At 37.0% G+C, this 17,248-nt stretch overlaps 1 protein-coding gene across 3 annotated transcripts in view; it reads left to right on the forward strand.

Moving 5' to 3' along the window:
- ROBO1 (roundabout guidance receptor 1) overlaps positions 1-17,248 on the forward strand; it is a 737,177-nt gene that overhangs the window by 637,299 nt on the left and 82,630 nt on the right. For all 3 annotated transcript variants that reach the window (XM_038185492.2, XM_038185509.2, XM_038185519.2), the window contains 3 exons: positions 7,559-7,679; positions 15,059-15,197; positions 16,465-16,592. In XM_038185492.2, the coding sequence (XP_038041420.1) occupies positions 7,559-7,679; positions 15,059-15,197; positions 16,465-16,592 (388 nt within the window). The remainder of the gene's footprint in view (positions 1-7,558; positions 7,680-15,058; positions 15,198-16,464; positions 16,593-17,248) is intronic.

The raw sequence follows: 17,248 nt of genomic DNA on the forward strand, positions 1-17,248 counted from the left end.
TGCTTTCATTCTTGTGAACTTTTTGATACATCCCTAAAGAGTGGCCTTTCATCTGTCTTTTGCAATGTAGTGGAAACTTCCACTTTTGCTTAGTGGAAAATAGGCTGCAAAATACCTCTGCAGATTTGGGATATATTGTTTCTTTTGTGGTTACCAGATAGAAATTCGTTGTGCGTCTTAAAATTTTTGGTTTGTTTCAATTATTTTTCCATATTACATTTGTGGTGACTTAGTTAACATAGTTAAACACTGAGAAATTTTGTATGGCAGGTTAGACTCAGTTAGCCTGAGATTTTATCCTTGGAGGTACGCAAATAACACACTGGTGGCAATGCTTAAAAAATTCTGGTGTAACAGACATTTCAAATTGTTTGACTGAAGGGGAGAGAAATGAAGACACACCAGACAATGAAATCAATTCCACTTTACTTTTGTTTCTGATTCCTATCACTGACTGCCATGAAAGCTACCATAAACATGAACCAGTTCATCTAGGGAGATTCATGTACCAGGATAAATACAGTTTTGCAGAAATGTCTTAGTCATCCCTACAGACACATGGTTCCTATCTGGGTCAATAATATTTGGGCTCAGTTGGGTTTTCTGTGTTGCAGAAAGATTGTTTCATTCCATAGCTTTTTTTACTGACCTGTAGCATGTCCTTATGTGTTGTTCGTTAGGTAAGGTTAGTATATTGTCTGTACTCGGTAAAGAGTATTGTGCAAAACAGTTTCTGAGGCAAGGGCTTGATATTTTTTTTATTTTTTATTTTCCCAGATCTCAGATGAGTGTATTTAAGGCCATGAGGGTAGCTGTAACATGTTTTTGTTGTGGGAGGATTTTAATCTTGGTTTATAATAACAGAGGAAGTATTGCATAATAAATGTTTTGTACTGTAACTGAAAACGCTTCAGTAACATGTTTTATTGGTTCAAATATTTTTATATAAACATAGCTGTCTGTTCAGAAATTAGGTCTGATTAATGTGAACCAATATGGCCTATTTTGAATAAAGTCTTCCTTTGCTATTAACAAAGGCCAAATGTTTGTAGAAAGTGAGATTGAGATGACTGCAGTGTTAAATGTCTGAAAATTCTATGTGCTGAGATAAGGATTTTTCGTTCCTGAAGTTGGATTTATGACATTCTGCATATACCTTGGCTGTTTTCACTGTGTTATTAATTGTGGGAGGTATCAAACACATTATAGTAATTCTGACACTTGGTGTCTTGTGATAATACCAAGTACTGAACAACCTTCAGTTCCCTCTGAAGTCACCAAACAACTCAGGAAACAGATAAGCCTTAACTCTTTGTAGATACTGATCTTATGGATACAGTCATTAGTAAAGAGACCGTAAAAGAAACGAAGACTGTCTCATAAGCAAACTGAAACCGATTCTGACTCTCCAGATATGCTAGCCAAATTTTAAGGTGCCAGAAGGAGCAGCTTTAATCTGTTGTCATTTTATCTACCTTAAACCTTCTTTGTTTTTAAGTAAATCTTTATTCGCATATATTTTGCACCATTCATTATAAATGCTACTTTCAGACCTGTTACCACTGCGAGACTACTTTGTTGATCTTTATGATAGTGCGAAACAATTGACTTGCATTTTGCCATGGCAGATTTATGGCACAGAAGGGCCAGATGAAAGTATTTTTTAAACTTCTTTCAAGAAGTGTTTTGTATGTGTTTGATGTGGAGAAGCAGCACATATCTTTCTGGGGTCCAAGAGAATGGAACCAGAAGTAGGAAAGACTCGTTTGAACTTTGAAGTTGAGTAAGAGCGTTGTCAAACATGTTTTAATGTCAAGTGTCTTGCAATGATACTGAAGCATATTGTAATAGGTAGGAAATACATTGGATTCACAAGGCTTGGGACAAGATACACATTTTTAAACAAAACTATAAGGTAGGTATTCATTTATCCTTTTTTTTTTTTTTTTTTTTTTAACTCGACTGCTCATTTAAAATTTCAAAACTATCTTCTATTGCTTCTGTGCCATGCCTCACAGTCTATGATGCAATGACAAGTAATAAAACAGATATAATAATCTATTTGGGAATGCTAGACCACATAGACAAGACCGTCCGAACTCTATGTTTCATAAATAAGAAATAAAAGCTCCATTTTACTTTTATATATAATTGGTGACACAGTTAATTACAAATGCTTATACTCACCTTGTTCTTCAATCATTGTATTGTCATTTATAATTAGATGGTACACTGTTAAAGCATAGACCGTGTCTGACAGGTTAATATCACATGCCCATCACATTTCATTCTACATAAAATGTGATGTTGAGCTCTACTACAGAAGACTGAAATATATGAAATTTGTGACATTACATATGCAGAAACCCTGGTTATACAAACAGGTCAGTGTTTCACTCTGTAGTCTAAATTTCATTTTCTTAAGCATTTAGGTTTGCTTTAGAGTTATTTTGCAACAGAGCACATTTCATTTATTAAATTGAATGAAAATAGGAGCTAAAGGAAAGTAAAAGAAAATACGCCAGTCATCTTCATATTTGGACTTGCCAAGCATTTTTCATATGGCTTCTTTCTTTCTCATGTTACATAGCATGTTGCTGTGAAAAGTAAATGAATCACCCACATGAAAAAAAATATTTCTTAATACAGGCAGATGGCTATGCATCTATACATACAGAAATTTACATACGCATACACAAACATAGGTATATAAAATATGGTCTTAGGATAAGAATATATGTGTATAGCTATTCTGAATATGGTGGTATGTTATAGAATCCTGGGGTAAGTTTTTGTGGATTTGATTTATTGGCTGACCAAGTTGATTCGTTATTTGTATATGATTTTTTTTTTTTCACTCCTGGGTGGTCATAATTTACAATTCAGGACCTAGTTAACTGTGTAGGTGCCTAGGGTTTTCTGTATCAACATCCCTAACTATTGTTTAAAGAAATAAATGGACTTGCTCAAATTAACAATTTACTCATGAGGAGCAAAATATGGTCACGCACACATATAGAAAATAGCTTTCAATATGTCTTTGCAAATCACCATACTATCATATATTGTGTTACAGGCAACCAAAGATCATCTGTAAACTACTGATCACAATCTTTAAGGGGTAATTTGCAGCTGATGTACCCCTTTGAGGCAGGGGTATAAATGTGAGAAGAAGAGTTGAAGCACTCAAAGTAAAACCCCTGGTTAACTGTTACATGTCCACTGACTAGGACCAGCTCTAATTTGGCATGATTTCAGATAATACCCTCAAATGTGATTTGGCTCTTTACTGCTTTAAACAACAGATATAAACTTACAGCTTAGTAAGACAAAGAAATGTAACAGCTTTATGTGGTCATACCAAAATTTACATGCATGTATTCCGTTCTGTACTTTGTTAGTTAAAGCCATTGGTTCATAGTCCATAGGTATTTGTAGGATTTCATAGAATCAAAGTATCACAGAATCACAGAACTGTAGGGGTTGGAAGGGACCTCGAAAGATCATCAGGTCCAACCCCTCTGCCAAAGCAGGTTCCTCAGAGCAGGCTGCCCAGGTAGGCGTCCAGACAGGCCTTGAATATCTCCAGAGAAGGAGACTCCACAACCTCCCTAGGCAGCCTGTTCCAATGCTCCGTCACCCTCACCGTGAAGTTCTTTTGCATGTCAGTGTGGAACTTCCTGTGTTCTAACTTGCAGCCATTGCCCCTTGTCCTATCCCCACAAACCGAGAAGAGGTTGGCTACATCCTTCTGTTCCCTACCCCTCAGATAGTTACATACCCTGAGGAGATCCCCTCTCAGTCTTCTCTTCTCCAGGATGAACAGGCCCAGCTCTCTCAGCCTTTCTTCATAGGGAAGATGCTTCAGGCCCCGAATAATCTTTGTGGCCCTCCGCTGGACTCTTTCCAGGAGATCCCTGTCTCTCTTGTACCAGGGAGCCCAGAACTGGACACAGTACTCCAGGTGAGGTCTGACCAGAGCAGAGTAGAGGGGGAGGATCACCTCCCTTGACCTGCTGGCCACGCTCCTTTTAATGCACGCCAGGATCCCATTAGCCCTCTTGACCACAATGCTTCTGCCCAACTGCTTATCCAATTCTCTAAGCTTGTCTTCATACAAGAGGTGCTCCAGGACTCTGATCATCCTCACGGCCTCCTCTGGACACACTCTGCCAAGTTCATGTCCTCTTTATGTTGAGGGCCCCAGAGCTAAATGCAGTACTGAAGGTACTCTTTCCTATTGAGAGAAAAAGTGGCAAAAATTGCATGTACAAAACTCAGGTTTATCATAGCTACAGATATGGTTTGCAATGTCTTGTTAATAAATAGAAGATCTTGATCAATCTTATTCAGATGGTGGGTACCTAATTGTTAAAACTCAATGTAAAACTTGGGTACTGAACCAGCAGAGGAAGTATATTATTCTAGCCATCTGTGAATGCTTAGTTGCAGACATACTTAATTCCACATGCCCAATATTTTATCATAATTGTGTAATTTATCCTATTTTTATGTTTTATATACCCACATAGCCTTCACTGTGGCTAAAGTTCTAAACATTTATTCTGCTTTAAGAAGAAAAAAAAATCAACAAAGAAAAAAAAAAAGAAAAAAAATCTAAAGGCATTCAGAATTTCCATCTTGAAACCATAGCTACTTTCCATAGGTATGCCATGTGTTTGAAAGTCTGCCTCAAAGTCCATGATACAAAAGAGAGTGAGTTCATAGGTTTATGCAAGACATGAGGGAATGTTTCCTCTGCATCTCCTGTCTTATGTAAATCTCAACTTGGAAGATTAGCAGCTTTCAATGATTTTTAACTGTTCAAATCTTTCTGCTTTAATGCTTTTCTCTGTATGTGGTTCGAAGAGAGGCTGTTTGTGATTCCTAGAAGGAATTCCTAGAATATCTCTTGCTAGAGGTTACAGTTTTCACAAAACATGCAGTTGTGCCATATTGTAAATACTTTGGAAGGGATTTTCATAAATGCCAAAGTCACAGAGAAGCACAAGTACTACTGAATGTCAGTGGGACTTAAGTTCCTGAGACATGTATGAAAATCAAAGCTTTAAGTTTACATAGGTTTGAAATCATTAGGAGCTTCAGTAAATTCTTGTGGTGTGTGAATACATTTCTTTGTTTAAATCCAGTTCATTCAATACTGATGTACATGAAAATAATGTATTTCTGCATATATATCTGAATATATAAGTGCTTCAAAATGAATATGGAAATCTTTCTCAATCACTTTTTAAAACCCTTTCTATAGATTAGTTGGAAACTAACAGCATTCTGTGATTTAGGGAGGTGTAAAATAGGAATAAATATAGAGAGATATGTTACAGTCTCTTCTCCTGCTTACTGTTTCAGGTGGTCAACAATCTATTCAGACTCTTGAAGAAATGTATATTTGCAGATCACCTTAATTTTTTCATTCTTCATGTTTGAAATCCCCATTGAAATTTCAGCATTACTAGATTGCTGGATGATAAAGGACATATCTTTTCTGTTCTCAATGAGTGCCAAAGGCAAAAGAATGAAATTTGTATGCAACATTGTCTACGTTACATGTGCATGTTCATTTATCTCAATAACTGACTGTCATCATTGTGTGTGTACATCTTACAATGATAATAAGAGACCAATACTACTCCAGATGTCAAATTTTCAGGGATAGATTTCTAGCTGCAGGGAACTTGAGCGAAATACCTCAGATTGAGAACACTCTCCTTCTTGTCACTGACCACATTAGACCCTTTTATGTAGTTTCATCTTTGGTTTTTATTTGTTGTTTTCTTCCATCCATGCCTTGAACTTCAATGTTTTTCATATGTGATGTGAGTCATAAGTGTGTGTTCAACAAAAAATGTAATTAAATAATGTATTAATATATTAAAGTAAACAAAGTATGTATTCAGTTGCCTACACAATTTTTGTTGTATTTTGGTGAACAATGAAACTTCTTCAGCTGTTTTGCAAATCAAATAGAAGTAGTGTTTTTAAAGGGAGATCAGATATTTCTGTGTACTTCTAATGTATATTTTAAAATATTTAAATTTTGAATCACAAAGGGGAAATATGTTTTCTTGATTTGGGTGCTACTGAAATTCTGTTATCTTCCAAAAACTGAATTCAGAAGATTATTCATTTCCCAGTATGGGTTTAAATTGCTTCTGCCCAACTGCTTATCAGCCTTAAAAATTCCTTAATCAAAGGTAAATAACTTTATAAAGATTAAGAGCTCTCTTTGTTTCCTTTAGAAATAAAAATAAGAAATAATAATAATAATTGTGTATAGTAACAAGCATCCTACCAACAGTAGGATAATATAGAATCATAGTATGGTTTGGGCTGGAAGAGACCTTAAAGATTGTTCCAACCCCCCTGCCATAGGAAGAGACACCTCCCACTAGAACAGGTTGCCCAGGGCCTCATCCAACCTGACTTTGAAGACTTCAGGGATGGGGCATCAACAGCTTCCCTGGGCAGCCTGTTCCACTGCCTTACCACTCTCATAGTAAAGAATTTCTTCTTAATGTCTAATCTGAATCTACCCTCTTTTAGTTTAAAAACATTACTTCTTGTCCTATTGCTATATTTCTTGGTAAAGAGTATATTGGGCCCCAGCTTTCCTGTAAGCTTTGTTTAAGTACTGAAAAGCAGCTATAAGGTCTGTCGGAGCCTTCTCTTCTCTAGGCTTAACAACCCCAATTCCCTCAGACTGTCTTCACAGCTCCAGCTTTCTGATCATCTTCATGGCCATCCTCTAGACCCCTTGTAATGGGTCAATGTGTTATGCTGGGGGGCCCCCAGCTGAACACAGTACTTCAGATGGGGTTTCATGAAAGTAGAGTGGAGGCGGAAAATCAGTGCCCTTGACCTGCTGACCACGATTCTGTTGATGCAGCCCAGGATAAAGTTGGCATTTTGGGCTGCAAGTATTCATTGCCGGCTCATGTTGAGTTTCTCTTTAACCAACACCCCAAGTCTTTCTTGGCAGGTCTGCTCTCAATCCACTTATTGTCCAGCCTGTGTTTGTGTTTGTAATTACTCCAGCCCAGGTGCAAGACCTTGGCCTTATTGAACTTCAAGAGGTTTTTTATTAAGAAAAAGTAATTGCTATACTTGATGTGAAAATGGGATTTATGTCTAGTGCTAATTTTTGCTCTTCACCTATGTCAAACCATAATAGTGCATAGAAAGGAATTGTAGCATATTCTGCCAATGAGTATTAAACAGACCATTAAATAACCAGTATTGCACTACACAGAATGAAGAAAAGAGGTCTAAATTTGAGAGATTTCAAACTACAGATGTAAAACTAAGAGGCAAGCTTTTTTGCCCCACCCCCCCCACCCCCTTTTTTTTTTTTTTTGGTCAGAAGAGGAAACTAAGGTAGTAGTTTCACTTTTTTTCACCGTTTTGTCTGATTTGGAAAGTCACTGCTAGCTTTTTTTTTTTTGTCTTTATCTGCAACAAAACACTTTTCAAGTTACTAAATATTATTAAGTCATTAGTGTCTATTAAAGTATTTTCTGTTATCCTTGTTTTGTCCTAGATCAGAGGAGGAAAGCTTATGATCACATACACAAGAAAGAATGATGCTGGCAAGTATGTTTGTGTTGGAACAAATATGGTTGGAGAACGTGAAAGCGAAGTTGCCGAGCTCACTGTTTTAGGTAAGAACTCTCCTTTAAGACTGTGTTAATGAAAACGTCCATGAATATGAAAATATCCAACTTTGTTATTCCTAGGAAGCCTTTAATTAAAGGTCATTGTCAGCTATTTCCTTTTCGGTGTTTATTTTGAAAATGTTTTTGTCACATTAGCACTCTAGCAAATGGGTGGCAATTAGAGAATAAATTAGATTGCAAAAGACATTTAAGAAAACCAAGTCCAACCATCAGTTAATGGCTTTGCAGTCTAGCTTTGCTGTTACTACAGAAGACACTTTCATACTTTATCAAACTAAAATAGTTCCAATGTCCACTGACTGTGACAGTACAATGAAACAATACCGAAACAAAAAGTGACATCTTTAAGTAGAGGCTATATTTTTTCTTTCCTTTTGAAGCAAATCACAATTATTCTGTATTTCTATTTCACAATTATTCTGTATTTCTATTATACATAATTTTTTGTTTATTATCCGTGCTGAGTGTTGTAAAGATAAAACAGGTCCACTTGTTCAAACGATCCTAGTGATAGTTCCTTCAAGCATTATAGCATATATTCATTTAAGATAACTGATCTTAGCTGATGAAAATTGCATTGTTTTGTTGTCGTTGTTGTTATGGCAGAAAAGAAACTGTAACTCCAGTTTCTCAGATTATCTCTCAGATAGACTGTAACTCTCAGACTATCTTCAGCATGTGAGAGTTGCCTTATCCCTGTAGATGCAGCTTTGGTAGTTTTCATTCAAAATGTGTTACATGTAACTTGGGAGTAGGGAAAGCTTGAGTTATCTATTGCTTCTGAAGGAGAAATTAGACTGTTTTTGTTGATTTGGCTGATGACCAACACCCCCAGGTCCTCTTCTGCCAGGCAACTTTCCAGCTGCTCTACCCAAAGATTATACTGCTGCGTCAAGTTGTTATGACCCAAGCACAGCACCTACATTTGTCCTTGCTGATTGTCATGCAATTGGAAACATCCCATCAGTCTAGCCTATCCAGATCTGCAGAGCTCTGGAGAGCCTTCCTACCCTCAAGCAGATCAACATTCCCACCCAACTTGGTGTCGTTTGCAAAGTTACTGAGGGTGCACTCAATCTCCCCATCAATAGTATTGATAAAGATAATAAATAAAGCTGGCCATAGTACTGAGCCCTGGGGAGCACCACCTGTGACTAGCCACCAAGCAGATTTAACTCCATTCACAACAACCCTTTGGCCCAGGCCATCCAGTCAGTTTTTACCCAGTGAGCAGTACAGCTATCCATTCTCTGAGATGCCATTGTCTCCAGGAGAGGGCTGTGGGAAACAGTGTCAAATGTCTTATTAAAGTCACAGCAAACAAGCTACATCCTTTTCCTTGTCCACTAAGCAGGTCTTCTTGTCATGAAGGAGATCAGGTTAGTCAAGTAGGACCTGCCTTTCACAAACCTATGCTGACTGGGTCTGATTACCTGTTTGTCCTATATATGCTGTGTGATGGCACCCAACATGATCTGCTCCATAACTTTCCCTAGCACCGAGGTCAGAATGACAGGCTTGTAATTCTCCAGATCCTCCTTCCTGCCCTTCTTGTAGGGGGCATCACATTTGCCAATCTGCAGTCAACTGGGACCTTCCCAATTAGCCAGGACTGCTGGTAAATTATTGAAAGTGGCTTGGTAAGCACTTCAGCCAGCTCCTTTGGCACTCTTGGGTGGATCCTATTAGCCCCATAGATTTGTGGGTGTACAAGCAGTGTAGTAAGCTGCTAACCATTTTACCTTGGACTATAAGGGCTTCATTCTTCTCATCAGACTTGAGTATCCTGAGAAGAATTAGTCTTACTAGTAAAGACTGAGGCAAAGAAGGCATAAAATACCTCAGCCTTTTCCTCATCTCTTGTCATTGTTTTCCCCCACATATAATAAAGGGTGGAGATTCTCCTTAGTCCTACTTTTTTATTTATGTACTTTAAAAAAATGTTATGTATATTATCATCTTTTACTGTAGTGGCCAAGTTAAGCTCTATTTGGGCTTCAGCCCTCATAAATTCTTCCCTGCATGACCTCACAACATCTTTGTAGTCCTTCTGAGTTGTCTGTCTCTCTCTCTGTTGTTTTTTTTGTTGTTGTTGTTTTTTGTTCTGTTTTGTTTTTTTTTTGTTTGTTTGTTTGTTTTCCTGAGTTCCTGAAGAAGCTCTCTGTGCAGACGTGCTAGTCTTCTCCACCAGCTCATCTTTCAGCACATAGGGATGGCCTGCTCCTGTGTCTTCAAGATTTGTGCTGTTCTAGAAAAATGTCCAGCCTTCCTGAACTCCTTTGCCCTTCAGAACTGCTTCCCAAGTGACCCTGTCAAATAGGTCCCTAAAATCAACCCTATGACAATCCAAAGTAGCAGTTCTACTGACTGCAGAACGTATTATTCAGGTTTAATATGTGTTTTGTCAGTCTTTGGCACTTTTGTGTCTCATTACTTTTTAAAAGTATGATGCAGGTGACTTAAGGTTCTGCTCAGAGTTTTTTATGAAGCAATATTGTCCTTAACGAAGTGAAATTATCGCCATTTTAAAGTTGCTGAGATTGAATATCCAGCAAGATAGTCTTGTAACTTTCTGTAACTTTCTGTAAGCTAAGGAAGGATCTTTGTGATCCACCATCCTGGTTTCTATGTTGGCTTTTTTTTTCTTTTTGTTTGAAAACCTTTGAAGGACTTCATATGGAAATTTACTGTCACATAGACTTTTAGAACTTTAGAACTTCAGAGCAGAATCTAGAATTGATATAGCCTTCTGGCTATAGTTACATGAGTGAAGTCCCGACACTGGGCTCCTTGTCACCTGTACTGTTTAATTATTCGTCTAACCAGAGAATCACAATATAAACTGTTATATATAATTCATGCTGGAAATGGTCTTCCATCTGGTTTTCCCTTCAAATGAATTTCTGATTTTCAGTTTGGGGAAACTAGTAGGCTTTTATTTTCAAACAGGACAGTAAAGCTTTGTCTGTCTTATCAATCTATGTCTAAAAAATTTTAATACACTTCATTTTTTCAAGTTGGATCTTAGATATGAGTCAAAAGGCATGAGAAACATGCTGACTTCATATATTAATATCTTTCAGCATAAATCTTATGTTTATGGTTTTTGATTATTTGAAAGTTGAACTTTTGCTTTTAGGTCTGCTTCAAATCAGGGGGAGGATTATAACCCAGAGACTGTAATATTAGAAGATTTCAAAGTGTTCCTTACTAGGCTTTCCTTGTATTTACCAAATAATCGTGTGACAAAGATAGATACTTAACTAGTATCAGTGTGATTTCCTTTATCCATTTATTCACTTAAATAATAGAATTAAGAATGGGCAGACAAAAGCTCTTGGAGTATTACTCTTCTGATAGGAAACTGACCTAGAGAACAGTATGGTTCAGGGCTCAATTCTAGCCATGGCCCAGGACTCAAATCTGTTCAACATTTTTATCAATGATCTACATGCAGGAGTGGAGTGCATCTTCAGCAAGCTTGCTGATGATAAACTAGGAGGTGCTGTTGACTTCCTGAAGGGATGAGGAGTATTGTAGAGGGATCTAAACAGATTGGAGCACTGGGCAATTAGCAACAGCATGAAGTTCAACAAAGGAAAACGCTGGATTCTGTACCTGAGACAGAATAACGCTGGACATGGGTACAGACTGGGAGGCGAGTGGCTGGAGAGCATCTCAGTTGTAAGGGATCTGGGGGTGCTGGTCGATAGCAGTCTCAGCATGAGCTAGCAGTGGGCAGCCAAGAGGACAAAACTCATTTTGGGGTGCATTAAACAGCATAGCCAGCTGGTCAAAAGTGATTACTTGGTATATTTAGCAGTGGTACAGCCTTGCCTTGAATATTACATGCATTTCTGGGCTTCACAATATAAAAAGGATCTTAATATCTTTGAAAGCTTTGAAAGAAGAGGGCAGCAAAGCTGGTAAAAGGCTGGAAGGCATGTGCTATGTGGAAAGGCTGAGGACACCTGGATTGTCTGGTCTGGAGTAGAGGAGGCTGAGAGGCGACCTCACTGCTCTTTGTAGCTTCCTGAGGAGAAGCAGAGAGGGAGGTGTCAGTGTCTGTTCCCTGATCGCTGATGAAGGGACACAAGGGAATGGCACAAAGCCAGGACAGGTTCAGACTGGACATTGAGAGAAGTTTCTTCACCATGAGGGTGGTCAAATGCTGAACCAGGCTTCCTGGTGAGGTGGTTCATGCCCCATGCCTGTAAGTGTTCAAGAGGCATTTGGGTAATGCCTTCATTCATATACTTCAACTTTTGGTTAGCCCTGAAGTGATGAGGCAGTTGGACTTGATGATCTTTGTAGGTTCCTTGCAACTGAGCTATTCTATTTTGTTCTGTTTTCTTCAATGGCATCCCTCAAAAAATGAATATAAAACATTGGATATATTAAAAAGGAAATAAAGATTAAAATGCAGAAAAATAAAACAGTGTTGTAGAGATCTTCCAGGTTTCATAAGTGAGATATACAAAATGAGCTGAAACTGAATATTGCAGTTGTGCTTGTATCCCAGTTCTTCAGAGGTGGGGTAGATGGCACTCTGAAGCGGAGAAAACTGCCTTCAGGTAAGTATTTTATTATAGGTACATAGAATACAAATGGATCAGGCACACAAGAGTCTACAGAGTATGGAAAAAAAAATCAACTCATTTGTAAAAAAAATTAAAAAAAAACCAAAAAACTCATTGTTTGGCCAAGCATGCTGATAGTTCCTACCTTCTTGGTTTTACGGTACAATCAGAATTATGTACATGTAAAACACAACATTAAGACTCATTGTGCAGTCATATCTTTACATCAGATTTAAGGAGTCCTAAAAAGATAAAATCCGGTAATGGAAACAGTGACAAAAACATTCACTGCAAGTGTTCCTGGATGTTATTGTAATTTAAGTGCTTTTGATATTATTGCTGTATATCTGAACATTCACAATGGTGTGATTTGTGTCCAAATGAATATATGTATTTTGGGATATACTTTGCTGACGTTTTACAATGCTGTCTTGGTGTGGATAAAGTCACTTCATCTCATTTTCATTACTGAAAGTTGTAGACTGATAAGAAGTATACAGAGTTGTCAGAAAAGTAGGCCTCTTGTGTTGTGTTTTTTTTTCACTGTTGCACAGCAATCATGTCCTTACCAGATCAGTCCTTTATATTTTGCAGGATTAAACTGAATATCCTTCCTCACAGGATTCTTACTATGATGCTTAAGCTGGAACATTTTTCTTTTATTCAGGATTGTGGTTTTACTGCACCTATAAGAAAATGGGGGGGGAGGAGAGGGGCTATTAATGTATTTTTGATTTAATTAATTGAAAAAACAACTAATTAGAAATTTAATTTCTAAGTCATGATTTAGATTCATATCTGTAGGTCCTTGTTTTATTTCTCACTTCTTGAATACAAAACCAGGCTTTAACCGACAGCATAATCAGCCTGGTTGTAAAGCAAAACAAAGGTAAGTTTTCTACAAGACTGGTGTCCCATTTGTCTGGACATCCTCCAGACTAAAGGAAAATTTTCTATAGAGTTTTGCTTAGTTGTCACTTCTACTTCAGTCCTTTTTGAACCATTCAATATGGTTTTATAATACTGAATTTGTAAACACTTATCTGCATAGTGGAAGTGATATTTGTGAAGTGTGATATTAGTCAAACGTAACACAAATGGCAGATGCTAAGAATATAAAGCTGTCTCTTTATCCTTCTGTCAGGTTCTTTTGTACTCCTATGAGAAATCTGTGGCATATTTTGGGGTATTCACAGTTCCTGATGGTGCCAGTGGCTTCAGACTCATCCAGTTCCAGGGAGATGATATGTATATCTTTAATACATACAAGTCAAAACATGCAACTGTCTTCTCATTTCTCTCAGAGCTTTCACAGCTTTATAGGCAAAAAGGTCATCTGCCTTAGGCAAAGGAACCTGCAAAGTGTTCTCATGTTCTTTTTTGAACATCTTTTTTGTCATTTGATGCTGCCTCTCAGGATGAGTAATTCTTCTTGGAGTATCCCAGTAATTCTTAAAATACTTTTCTTCTTCGTGCATGTGAAAAACTCACTGCACCACTCTGGTATAAAACTCTATGGACAGTACAGCACCATAAACTTTGGACCCTGTTGCAGGTAGAAAAGTGTATGGATTCCTTTCTTTAAATTTCTAGCTTCTAGTTGGGTTGCCACAATAGCGCAGCCTGTGCTGAGGTCTCATTTCAGAAAGTCTGAGAGAATTGTGCAAAATGTGTGTTTCTGACTCTGGTGAGCCAGGACGGGGGTCATCTATGTCCTACCATGTGAATCAGGGATAACAACAGTGTTTATTAGCAATAATTAGAGAGAAGACCTTGTAGGTATTTTTGGCTTACTTTATTTTGTGTGTTTTATTTTCATGAAAGAAAATTTTCTAATGTAGCACTGGAAATGACCATCATGTGCTAGCTGCTGCTGACATGCAAGCAACCTCATAGAGCTAGTGTGCTGGGCATTACATTGAATTTATATGCACCATTGAGTCACAGCCTCTGGTAAGATAGTATTTAGTTTGTGCCTTCTGTCTTTTTGAAGCAGTGCAGCAGAGGAGTAGTCATTTGTCTGAGGCCTTGCAGCAGGTCTGCTTCTTTTTAAGGTTCTTTTTAATGCATATTCAGCTTGCGTATTCATTAAGATGTGATTTTCTTTAGGTATATTTGATGTACCTAAGCCTGAAGAAGAAAAGGCCCCTGGGTAACCTTAATGCACCTTTTCAGTAGCTAAAGGGGGCTTATTAAAAAAGATGGAAAGCAGCTTTTTGCTCAGGCACACAACGACAGGACAAGGGGGAATGGTTTTAAACTAAAAGAGATTTAGATTAGAGGTTAGGAAGAAATTCTTCACTCAAAGGGTGGTGAGGCACTGACACAGGTTGCCCAGAGAAGCTGTGGATGCCCCATCCCTGGAAGTGTTCAAGGCCAGATTGGATGGGGCTTTGAGCAACCTGGTGTACTGCGAGGTGTCCCTGTCTGTGGCAGCGGGGTGTGAACTAGATTGTCTTTAAGGTCCCTTCCAATCCAAACCATTCTATGTTTCTGTGATGTGATGATATATAAGAATTAAGCTTGGGTCCTGAACTACCATTAAAACTGCTGTACTGAGATGAATAATGCTAGGTATTTACACACTACAGATCTTCTGCTTATTGTCTGAGCTTTTGTCCTGGGGCAAAGAGCTAGAGGAGCAGTGGCAAAATCAGCTCCATTGGATTCATCCCACTCTTCCTGTTCTCTAACAGCTGGAACTGAGGGAAAATCACAATTCGGGCACAAAACTGCTGAACTAATCCTTTAATCCTTTTTTTATTATTATTTTTTTTCCTTTAGAAAGACCATCTTTTGTGAAGAGACCAAGTAATTTGGCTGTAACTGTGGATGATAGTGCTGAGTTTAAATGTGAGGCAAGAGGTGACCCTGTCCCTACAGTAAGATGGAGGAAAGATGATGGGGAATTACCAAAAGCAAGGTACAGTATATGGAGTTAACTTTCTGATGACATTTAGTTTGGTATATGATGTTGCCATTCAACATTTGACTGCTAACATTTCTTTTTCTTGAATAGAAAAGGCTTCATAAGACATTGAGCTCGATTTGAAGTTATCAGTTATATTAAAACTTAAGAATTGCTTGTTCTAAGCCTTTTGTTGTGACAACATGAAAAAAAAAAACACACCTCAGTTCAGTCAATAATATCTGAAATAGATTAAGACTTCACCTGAAAACCTTCTGTAATTATTAAAACTTTGAGGGAATGTATAACAGTTAATAAATTAGCTTACAACATCCAGAAGTGTATACTGGAATTGCAATTGATGTAAAATGTAGTCTGTTAGTGTACCAAGCTGTCTTGGTTATATATGGTTTTCTTATTAAATCTCTAATTTACTTTTTTTCTGTCCTTGCTCTAATTCAGGCCAATAAGTAAAACACCTTATTAAAAGGAAATACAATTCTGTGATAGATAATACATTTATTTACTTGAAATGCCCATACATACATCAGTTGAAAACCTATTGTGGATAGCAGGAGGGATTTGAAAGAAGACACAGTAACAGTTGGCTCCTGTCATCCAAATTCATTTGTCTGTTAATCTAGTCTATAACTTTAATAAAAAGTATTGTGTTTTTAAGACGAAAATATGCTTCCATGAAGAGAAACACATTGACAGCATTATACAAAGAAGAGGAAAAAAAAGGTGATGAAAGGACAGGAAATGGTGAAAGGCCACACATCATTCTTTAGAAAAATTATTGAATGAGTTGCGATTTATACTGAAGTTTAAGCAATTCTGATCTTCCTGAGGACAATATTTTCTTTTCAACCATATTAAAAAATAAAATAAAATCTTTCATTCAGATGGAAAAAGTATGGAGAGAATGATTACTATTATTAAATTTACCTGTTAAGAGAGTTCTAATAATTAAAAAGTTCTGTGGTATAACCTTGTAATTGTATTACACTAGTGAAATTCTACTGGTGCCAGCGAAATTGACTCATGTTTCAAATAAAATCAGAATCAGGTTTTCAAATTTATAAATATATATTTTGCTTCAAAATCTTTGTTTTTAAATTATTGATTTACAATAATTTTAAAATATTTTTATTTATAAGGGAAATGTATAAATAAAAATATTTCAGAGGAAAAACACCGTATTCCTTCTTACCCTTTACAGAAGTTATACAAAGTTCTACCCTTTTTCTTGTTCATTATATATTACTATGTATATTTAAAGATATGAAATCCGTGATGATCATACCTTGAAAATACGGAAAGTTATGGCAGGAGACATGGGCTCATATACTTGCGTTGCAGAAAATATGGTTGGAAAAGCTGAAGCATCAGCTACTCTAACAGTGCAAGGTAAGAATGTTTCTTTATATATTATTCTAACCTAGAATTAAGAGAAACGGATTTTCTCTGTGGCAAACTTAGGGAGTTGTTATACACAGACTAGTTGTGTCTATAAACAACTCATAGAGTTGCTGCTTACACCATATGTCTATGCTGTGTTGTAAAAAAAAAAAAAAAAAAAAAAAAAAAGCAAAAATATCATTTTAGTTTAAGTTGTATTCTTTAGGAGCAGAAGCATTTCAGAGGTAACATTTTTCTCAAGAGTCTTTACCTTACCAGGATGGGGAATTGAATACATTTTGAATTTCAGTGTGTTCAGAATTGTGTTATTTACAAGCTTTTTGTCTGAAACACTAACAGAACGAATAAAACCAGTTTTAGCAAACTACATTACTTTAAATTTAGTTTCAATTATCTGCTGATTTTTTTTTTCAATTAAATGCAGTAAAAAAGCATTGAATGATAAATCTGTATGTATATCTTATAATGCATTAACCCAGACCACTGGAATTTCAGTTGTTTTTTCATTATAAAAGCATGTCATAGCACTACTGTTTCTCTGTAAGATAAAATTCAGTGGAACTCAGTGTATTAATATGTATAAAGAGTCTTCATTGCCTTTATATACACAATCCAGATGTTCACCATTCAGATAATCCCTTTCT

This window comes from Anas platyrhynchos, chromosome 1 (genome assembly GCF_047663525.1).
Source record: "Anas platyrhynchos isolate ZD024472 breed Pekin duck chromosome 1, IASCAAS_PekinDuck_T2T, whole genome shotgun sequence".
Classification (NCBI taxonomy): Eukaryota; Metazoa; Chordata; class Aves; order Anseriformes; family Anatidae; genus Anas; species Anas platyrhynchos.